This window comes from Micromesistius poutassou (assembly GCF_964030765.1).
Source record: "Micromesistius poutassou genome assembly, chromosome: 4".
NCBI classification, from domain to species: Eukaryota; Metazoa; Chordata; class Actinopteri; order Gadiformes; family Gadidae; genus Micromesistius; species Micromesistius poutassou.
In genome coordinates this window covers 23024033-23034088 of record NC_140274.1, presented here as the reverse complement: position 1 = coordinate 23034088, position 10056 = coordinate 23024033, and the positions used below count along the sequence as shown (strand labels likewise).

The following is a 10056-nucleotide window of genomic DNA, read 5'->3' as shown; positions in this document are numbered from 1 at the left end:
ATAACTCAGTGTACATGTAACCTTCTAACTCAGTGTACATATAACCTTCTAACTCAGTGTACATATAACCTTCTAACTCAGTGTACATATAACCTTCTAACTCAGTGTACATGTAACCTTCTAACTCAGTGTACATGTAACCTTCTAACCTTCTAACTCAGTGTACATGTAACCTTATAACCTTCTAACTCAGTGTACATATAACCTTCTAACCGTATAACTCAGTGTACATATAACCTTCTAACTCAGTGTACACGTAACCTTCTAACCTTCTAACTCAGTGTACATGTAACCTTCTAACCGTATAACTCAGTGTACGTAACCTTCTAACCTTCTAACTCAGTGTACGTAACCTTCTAACTCAGTGTACGTAACCTTCTAACTGTATAACCGTGCTGGGGGCTGGCTGTGCTCTGGTACCTGCAGCAGTGGTCTGGACGTCCTGAGGATCGAGGAGATGGGGAAGATGCTGAGGGAGGCTCAGCTGGAGAAGGCCCGGCTCATCGAGTCGCGGGTGAGTTAAGGGATGTGACCGCATCGCTCTCAGCAGCTGGGGACCGTGGGCACTACTGAGGCTGTAAACGACATGTAATGAGAGCAGAGACTACCCACAATGCATCCAGACATCTCAGTCCACAACATCAGACGTAGCAGCGTTGGTGTGAATGAAGAGAAAGAAGCAGAGCAGCAGCCCTGCTCCCTTATGGGGGGGCAGGCCCCAAAGACCCCCCCCCCCCCCCCCCCCCCCCCCCAGGCGCCAGGCGGGGCCTGCTGCTCCATGAGCACCACCACCCCCCACCGTGTGTGTGTGTGTGTGTGTGTGTGTAAACCTTTTGTCATATTGTTGCCATAGCAGAGCCATTTTGGGGAGAAAGATGTATGCTTTGCAGACTTCTGAATTTTAAATGGCTGGGCATTGCTTGAGGGGATGCGGCATGCAAGTTTAATGAAGCCTCCCCCCCGACCGCGTCCGAGCGTACGGAGACATCCATGTTTAATGGGCTTAGTTCTGGATCCTGTCTCTGAGAGCCGCAGCTCAGTTCCAGCCAACTCCAACGCACGCTCAAATGTTCATGAGAATCTGAAGGTATTAAAACAATCATTTACAGCTAAAAATGCTGGGAATTTTAGATTACAATGGATTGAATATCAGTTTAAACTCTTATTTAATTTATAATACACTAGCCCAGTATATAAAACAACAGTATATATGTGTACAGGCCATAGAAAAACAAGAGCCTCAAATCACATTCTGGTGACAAATTATTCCAAAAGCAATTTGGAGCAATTTGTCACAGAACCGGAATGAAGCGTTGTGTGTCTGGGCTGCAGGAGCAGGAGTGAAGCGTTGTGTGTCTGGGCTGCAGGAGCAGGAGTGAAGCGTTGTGTGTCTGGGCTGCAGGAGCAGGAGTGAAGCGTTGTGTGTCTGGGCTGCAGGAGCAGGAGTGAAGCGTTGTGTGTCTGGGCTGCAGGAGCAGGAGTGAAGCGTTGTGTGTCTGGGCTGCAGGAGCAGGAGTGAAGCGTTGTGTGTCTGGGCTGCAGGAGCAGGAGTGAAGCGTTGTGTGTCTGGGCTGCAGGAGCAGGAGTGAAGCGTTGTGTGTCTGGGCTGCAGGAGCAGGAGTGAAGCGTTGTGTGTCTGGGCTGCAGGAGCAGGAGTGCCTGGTGCGCAGCCGCCTGCTGGAGGAGGAGAGGAGGAGGAGGGAGGAGGCAGAGAGGAGGCTACAGGACGAGACCTGCCATCGGCAGCTCCTGGTGGAGAAGGAAGTGAAGATGAGGGCCAAGAACTTCTCCCAGGTGGGGGGCCACGCGCGTGCACTCTGACCCCGTGGCTCAGCTGCTAGAGAACGTTTAACGATGATTCACCGAAGGAGCCTGAGCAGAATCATTGTTTTAGAACACGACACGTGAACTAAAATAAACAAGGTCACACTTTTTGCCGGGATTTATTTGTTTTTATTAGCGTGACGACGCGATGAAAACAATATCCCCGAGTTTGAGATCTCAATCTCGGGATGTTGCACAATACCCCGAGATAGCGAACCAATGGAATTGCGTCATCTTAGGAGGTTCACGTGCAGCACATACTAATAAGTAGGGGTGTAACCATACACTAAAGTCACGCTTCGGTACATACCTCGCTTTTTAAGTCACAGTTTGTTATGTTTTTCGGTACAGCAGTTTTTATTATTTTATTTTTATTTAACAATTGGATTTTGATTTGAATTATTAAATTGTATCAAACAAATGCCTTACACAAAATACATCAAATACAATTGAGGATAAAAAACACAATAAAGTCCAGGACTTATTTCCATTGTGGTCCTCAACACAAAACATCAGGACCAGACGAGGCAGTCACAGAGGGTGATGATTAATAAAAACTTTATTCAAAAAAATCTCTATATATATATTTTTTTTCTCGGTACGTACCGAAATGAAACGTGCATCGATCCATTAGACCCGTACCGAAAGATGAGTGTACCGTTACACTAATGAGTGTACCGTTACACTAATGAGTCTACCGTTACACTAATGAGTCTACCGTTACACTAATGAGTGTACCGTTACACTAATGAGTCTACCGTTACACTAATGAGTGTACCGTTACACTAATGAGTGTATTGTTACACTAATGAGTGTACCGTTACACTAATGAGTGTACCGTTACACTAATGAGTGTACCGTTACACTAATGAGTGTACCGTTACACTAATGAGTGTATTGTTACACTAATGAGTGTACCGTTACACTAATGAGTGTATTGTTACACTAATGAGTGTATTGTTACACTAATGAGTGTACCGTTACACTAATGAGTGTACCGTTACACTAATGAGTGTATTGTTACACTAATGAGTGTACCGTTACACTAATGAGTGTATTGTTACACTAATGAGTGTATTGTTACACTAATGAGTGTACCGTTACACTAATGAGTGTATTGTTACACTAATGAGTGTATTGTTACACTAATGAGTGTACCGTTACACTAATGAGTGTATTGTTACACTAATGAGTGTACCGTTACACTAATGAGTGTATTGTTACACTAATGAGTGTATTGTTACACTAATGAGTGTACCGTTACACTAATGAGTGTACCGTTACACTAATGAGTGTACCGTTACACTAATGAGTGTATTGTTACACTAATGAGTGTATTGTTACACTAATGAGTGTATTGTTACACTAATGAGTGTATTGTTACACCCCAACTAATAAGGCTTAGTCCTGAACACAGCGACCGAGTTCGATTCCCGCCTGTGGTCCTTTGCTGCATGTCTCCTCCCCTCTCTCTCCCATCCCTGTCTAAAATATTCAAGATAAATCAGTAATAATAATAATAATATAATAATAATAATGTTATTGCAGGCCCGCCCTATGACGCGCTACCTCCCCATCCGCAAGGAGGAGTTTGACCTGCGCACGCACGTGGAGTCGTCGGGCCACAGCGTGGACACCTGCTACCACGTCATCCTCACGGACAAGATGTGTAAAGGCTACCTGGTGAAGATGGGCGGCAACATCAAGTCGTGGAAGAAGCGCTGGTTCGTGTTCGACCGCCTCAAGAGGACCTTCTCCTACTACGTCGGTAGGACTCTGACACTGACCAACTCACCTGGTGGTCGGTAGGACTCTGACACTGACCACTTCACCTGGTGGTCGGTAGGACTCACCTGGTGGTCGGTAGGACTCTGACACTGACCAACTCACCTGGTGGCCGGTAGGACTCTGACACTGACCAACTCACCTGGTGGCCGGTAGGACTCACCTGGTGGCCGGTAGGACTCACCTGGTGGTCGGTAGGACTCACCTGGTGGTCGGTAGGACTCACCTGGTGGCCGGTAGGACTCACCTGGTGGTCGGTAGGACTCACCTGGTGGCCGGTAGGACTCACCTGGTGGCCGGTAGGACTCACCTGGTGGCCGGTAGGACTCACCTGGTGGTCGGTAGGACTCACCTGGTGGTCGGTAGGACTCACCTGGTGGCCGGTAGGACTCACCTGGTGGTCGGTAGGACTCACCTGGTGGTCGGTAGGACTCACCTGGTGGCCGGTAGGACTCACCTGGTGGTCGGTAGGACTCACCTGGTGGCCGGTAGGACTCACCTGGTGGCCGGTAGGACTCACCTGGTGGTAGGACTCACCTGGTGGCCGGTAGGACTCACCTGGTGGTCGGTAGGACTCACCTGGTGGTCGGTAGGACTCACCTGGTGGTCGGTAGGACTCACCTGGTGGTCGGTAGGACTCACCTGGTGGCCGGTAGGACTCACCTGGTGGTCGGTAGGACTCACCTGGTGGCCGGTAGGACTCACCTGGTGGTAGGACTCACCTGGTGGTCGGTAGGACTCACCTGGTGGTCGGTAGGACTCACCTGGTGGTCGGTAGGACTCACCTGGTGGTCGGTAGGACTCACCTGGTGGTCGGTAGGACTCACCTGGTGGCCGGTAGGACTCACCTGGTGGTCGGTAGGACTCACCTGGTGGCCGGTAGGACTCACCTGGTGGTCGGTAGGACTCACCTGGTGGCCGGTAGGACTCACCTGGTGGCCGGTAGGACTCACCTGGTGGTAGGACTCACCTGGTGGTCGGTAGGACTCACCTGGTGGTAGGACTCACCTGGTGGTCGGTAGGACTCACCTGGTGGCCGGTAGGACTCACCTGGTGGCCGGTAGGACTCACCTGGTGGTAGGACTCACCTGGTGGTAGGACTCACCTGGTGGTAGGACTCACCTGGTGGTCGGTCGCTGCTCGTCTGGAGCACAGCACAATGTTCACCTCACACTGTCTGTCTGCGGTCAACACCGGGGTTAGCCCCCTCCTCTAGTGGTGAGACACCGGGGTTAGCCCCCTCCTCTAGTGGTGAGACAGACACCGGGGTTAGCCCCCTCTAGTGGTGAGACACCGGGGTTAGCCCCCTCCTCTAGTGGTGAGACACCGGGGTTAGCCCCCCCCTCTAGTGGTGAGACACCGGGGTTAGCCCCCTCCTCTAGTGGTGAGACACCGGGGTTAGCCCCCTCCTCTAGTGGTGAGACACCGGGGTTAGCCCCCTCCTCTAGTGGTGAGACACCGGGGTTAGCCCCCTCCTCTAGTGGTGAGACACCGGGGTTAGCCCCCCCCTCTAGTGGTGAGACACCGGGGTTAGCCCCCTCCTCTAGTGGTGAGACACCGGGGTTAGCCCCCTCCTCTAGTGGTGAGACACCGGGGTTAGCCCCCTCCTCTAGTGGTGAGACACCGGGGTTAGCCCCCTCCTCTAGTGGTGAGACACCGGGGTTAGCCCCCTCCTCTAGTGGTGAGACACCGGGGTTAGCCTCCTCTAGTGGTGAGACACCGGGGTTAGCCCCCTCCTCTAGTGGTGAGACACCGGGGTTAGCCCCCTCCTCTAGTGGTGAGACACCGGGGTTAGCCTCCTCTAGTGGTGAGACACCGGGGTTAGCCCCCTGCTCTAGTGGTGAGTACAGACACCCTAACCCCGGTGTCTCACCACTAGAGGAGGGGGCTAACCCCGGTGTAGGGTGGAGCTGTGAGGTCACGGTGGTGGGGGGTGCAGCGGTAGGGTGGAGCTGTGAGGTCACGGTGGTGAGGGGTGCAGCGGTAGGGTGGAGCTGTGAGGTCACGGTGGTGAGGGGTGGAGCGGTAGGGTGGAGCTGTGAGGTCACGGTGGTGTAGGGTGGAGCTGTGAGGTCACGGTGGTGTAGGGTGGAGCTGTGAGGTCACGGTGGTGAGGGGTGCAGCGGTAGGGTGGAGCTGTGAGGTCACGGTGGTGAGGGGTGGAGCGGTAGGGTGGAGCTGTGAGGTCACGGTGGTGTAGGGGTGCACTATCAGCTGCACAGAGGAACAAAGCAGCTGTCTGAAGGCGTCACACGTGTGTGTGTGTGTGTGTACAGTGACACCTGAGCGTCTCCGCAGACGGCCCCTGCTGAGGGGGTGAGGAGGGGTGAGGAGGGTGTTTCTGCTCAGCCTCTAATGTAGGCACGGGCCGCGAGCGCTGGGACTCGTTAGGCCGTGAGGCGTTCTCTCTCTCTTTGCTTTTTTCCCCGGCTTCAAAAGGCTCTGCTTGAAGTGTGTTCTTCTCGCGCGGCGCTTTCAAGCAAAAGGCGCGGGGAGAATTCCACACGGGTCGTTAGCATACGAGCACCGCGGGCGCTCAGAGGAGGGGGAGGAGCCATTAACATGCAAGGCTCACCTCTCTACTTCTGTTGACCTTGAAACAACGATGGGGTGTGCAGGCAGAGGTGACGCTGGCCGCTCTGCAGGCGGGGGGGGGGGGGGGGGGGGGGTATTCTCCTGAGACCCGCCCCCTGTAGGAGAAGTCCCAACGCTTCATTAGCACATAATGAGTCGCGGGAGGAGAACCGCATTTATTATTCCTCGAAATGATGATGCTTATGCGCCATGTGTACCTAGCGCTGTGAAGGCAGCGTGCGCCAGTGTGTCTGCGCCTAAAGAAAGAGAGGGAGAGCGAGCGGGAGAGCGAGCGGGAGAGCGAGCGGGATGGAGGGAGCCGGCTCCCCCTGCTGCAGCTCTGCAGTGGCTGATGAAATAAAACGCAACCCTGTACCCGGCGAGTGTAAGAGCGCCCGGCTGGAGCACAATGAGAACGCTATTAGCTTAGAGAAACACTCGCAACGCACACACGCCACAAAAAATAATTTGCTGCGGTTGTCTTTTTCCATCCATCATCACAAACAATAAACGGGGATCAGCCGCTGTGTTTCCGTGGTAATGACTGAATGAGCAGCCGTCCTGAACGGACGCTCGGACGCAGGGAGGAGCTCCACAGCGCCGCTAAGGCGCCGCTAAAGCTCCACGGCCACACGGCTCCACGGCCAGCGCCGCTAAGGCTGCTTCTGATCTGACCACCGTGTGCTCTTGTGTTGTGTTGACCACGTTGTGTTGTGTTGACCACGTTGTGTTGTGTGTTGTGGTGACCACGTTGTGTTGTGTGTTGTGGTGACCACGTTGTGTTGTGTGTTGTGGTGACCACGTTGTGTTGTGTGTTGTGGTGACCACGTTGTGTTGTGTGTTGTGGTGACCACGTTGTGTTGTGTGTTGTGTTGACCACGTTGTGCTCTTCTGTGTGTTGTGTTGTTGTGTAGACAAACACGAGACCAAGCTGAAGGGGGTGATCTACTTCCAGGCCATCGAGGAGGTCTACTACGACCACCTGCGGAGCGCCACCAAGGTACGTCTGACACGGACCCCCAACCTCTCTCCCTCTCCAAGAGGGGAGGGAGTGTGTGATGTGTGTGTCTGTGTGATGTGTGTGTCTGTGTGTGTGTCTGTGTACTGCTGTGTGATGCGTGTGTGTGTGTGTGTGTAGCGATGTGTGTGTCTGTGTGTGTGTGTCTGTGTACTGCTGTGTGATGTGTGTGTGTGTAGCGCTGTGTGATGTGTGTGTCTGTGTGTGTCTGTGTGTGTCTGTGTGTGTCTGTGTGTGTGTCTGTGTGATGTGTGTGTCTGTGTGTGTCTGTGTGTGTCTGTGTGTGTCTGTGTGTGTGTAGCGCTGTGTGTGTCTGTGTGTGTCTGTGTGTGTGTCTGGTCCACTCCGGTGCTGACGCCTGGCCCTCACGCAGCCGTCAGAGGGGCCGGCAGCGAGCCGCTGTGTGGCAGCGAGCCGCTGTGCTGCAGAGCGCGGTGGATCACGCGTCCAGCCCTCCTCGTGACGCCTGTTGGCTGAGCGCTAGAAGAGGCAGAGTCCAGCTCGGTGGTTAAACACCTGTTCTCAACAGCCCAGCTGTTTCATCCACAAAGGCTTTAATTGGCACCAGGTGGTAAACGTACACATTTAGCAGCCAGTGGAGTGTGGATTATTTCTGCTCTGCCTGTCGCTGGCCCCCTCCCAGTCTAGTCCCCAGTGCCTTCCTCTCTGGTGACGCCCCAGGCATGCTGTGAGGAGCAGCCTGCTGCTGGCTGCCTGTTCCGCTGCATACTGGGATGCATGCTTTGCAGCATACTGGCTGGCTGTTTGGCTGCATACTGGGCTGCACCAGCACAGAGCAGAGGGTACACCAGATAAGGGCTTTGCCTTTCCTTCTGTGCTCCCATCGTAGATTACATTAAATGACCAGAATAGAGGTAAAAGTCACCGAGTTACTAAAAGTGTTTAGTTATATATTACATAACTTAGTGTCTGACAATGTGTACTTGATTTAAATGTAAAGGCTACAGTACTGTTTAAAACAACACTAAGTCCTTAGTCCTAGCTATACATGCTATAAATAGGGTTCAAAAAGTGACCATAACATTTGATTCCATTTGGTGTCAGTGTTCCCTGTGTTTGTATTTGGCCTGATGATGATGATGATGAGGATGATGATGACGATGATGATGATGATGACGACCACGTGTTTCCAGAGCCCCAACCCCTCCCTCACCTTCTGCGTGAAGACCCACGACCGGCTGTACTACATGGTGGCCCCGTCGCCTGAGGCCATGCGCATCTGGATGGACGTCATCGTCACGGGCGCCGAGGGCTACACCCAGTTCCTCAACTGACGGCCCCCACAGCCCTGGACCACAGGGGGGTGCACCCACAGTGCACCCCCTCCCCTCACTCCACACGGCCCCTCCGTCTCACTCTCTGCCACACACCCCAAGCCACGCCCACTCCGTCTCACTCTCCTCTTCACTTCCCCCAAAGCCACGCCTACGTCCTGTCCCTCACATGTGGCAGCACTGGAAAGGGCCTGTGCCTGGACCAGGGCCTGGACCAGGGCCTGGACCAGGGCCTGGACCAGGGCCTGGACCAGGTCCTGGACCAGGGCCTGGACCAGGGCCTGGACCAGGACCTGGACCAGGGCCTGGACCAGGGCCTGGACCAGGGCCTGTGCCTGGACCTGGACCAGGGCCTGGACCAGGGCCTGGACCAGGGCCTGGACCAGGACCAGGACCAGGACCAGGACCTGGACCAGGACCAGGACCTGTGCCTGGACCTGGACCAGGGCCTGTGCCTGGACCAGGGCCTGGACCTGGACCAGGGCCTGTGCCTGGACCAGGGCCTGGACCAGGACCTGGACCAGGACCTGGACCAGGGCCTGTGCCTGGACCAGGACCTGGACCACGGCCTGTGCCTGGACCAGGGCCTGGACCAGGACCTGGACCAGGGCCTGTGCCTGGACCTGGACCTGGACCAGGGCCTGGACCAGGGCCTGGACCAGGACCTGGACCACGGCCTGTGCCTGGACCAGGGCCTGTGCCTGGACCAGGGCCTGGACCAGGACCTGGACCAGGGCCTGTGCCTGGACCTGGACCTGGACCAGGGCCTGGACCAGGGCCTGTGCCTGGACCAGGACCTGGACCAGGGCCTGGACCAGGGCCTGGACCAGGACCTGGACCAGGGCCTGTGCCTGGACCAGGGCCTGGACCAGGGCCTGTGCCTGGACCAGGGCCTGTGCCTGGACCTGGACCAGGGCCTGTGCCTGGACCAGGGCCTGGACCAGGGCCTGGACCAGGGCCTGTGCCTGGACCTGGACCAGGACCTGTGCCTGGACCAGGACCTGGTGCCACCAGACTGTATTTGAAGCTCCTCTTTTAAATACGATGGATTCCAGTTGACAACCTTCCTTCTATATGGATCAACAGTCCGATACATTGATACATTTCTTCCCATCTTCGGCTTCTGGCTGAAGCGGTACTTTCACTTTTGTTTCATTAATTGGTCATTAAGGCTCAAACGTTGTTGGGGTTCTTTGTTATGATTGACAGGTCAGTTCCGCTTGGGTAATTAGAAAGTTATGAAAAACTACATTTCACATGTATTTTATTAAGAGGTTTAGTATTCAAGGGTTGGATAATTCATTTCTACATTTTCTACCTGTTTGTTTGGATTTAAAAAGGGAGCCATTAGAGGACACACAAACACGTTGTATATAAACCAAAATGGATCCAACCTTTCTAAAGCATTTCTTTATTGCCAAATGGAGATCTTGTTGTAGTTACATGTTTCAAAGCCTTTCATATTATAGCTTTTCTTTTCCTTTTTTTACTCCCCATCGCTAAAGTTGCCAAATGACTGAACATGAGGACACATCGATATATGAAGCCACATTTCAGTCA

At 53.8% G+C, this 10056-nt stretch overlaps 1 protein-coding gene across 1 annotated transcript in view; it reads left to right on the top strand.

Moving 5' to 3' along the window:
* The window catches only part of phldb1b (pleckstrin homology-like domain, family B, member 1b), a gene marked incomplete at its 5' end in the record, with an annotated part of 50848 nt that extends 42124 nt beyond the window's left edge, over window positions 1-8724 (top strand). Inside the window, 5 exons of the mRNA XM_084466455.1 lie at window positions 427-514; window positions 1648-1794; window positions 3373-3592; window positions 7098-7183; window positions 8356-8724. Of these exons, the coding sequence (XP_084322581.1) occupies window positions 427-514; window positions 1648-1794; window positions 3373-3592; window positions 7098-7183; window positions 8356-8496 (682 nt within the window). The 3' untranslated portion in view covers window positions 8497-8724. The remainder of the gene's footprint in view (window positions 1-426; window positions 515-1647; window positions 1795-3372; window positions 3593-7097; window positions 7184-8355) is intronic.
* Between the last annotated feature and the right edge of the window lie 1332 nt (window positions 8725-10056).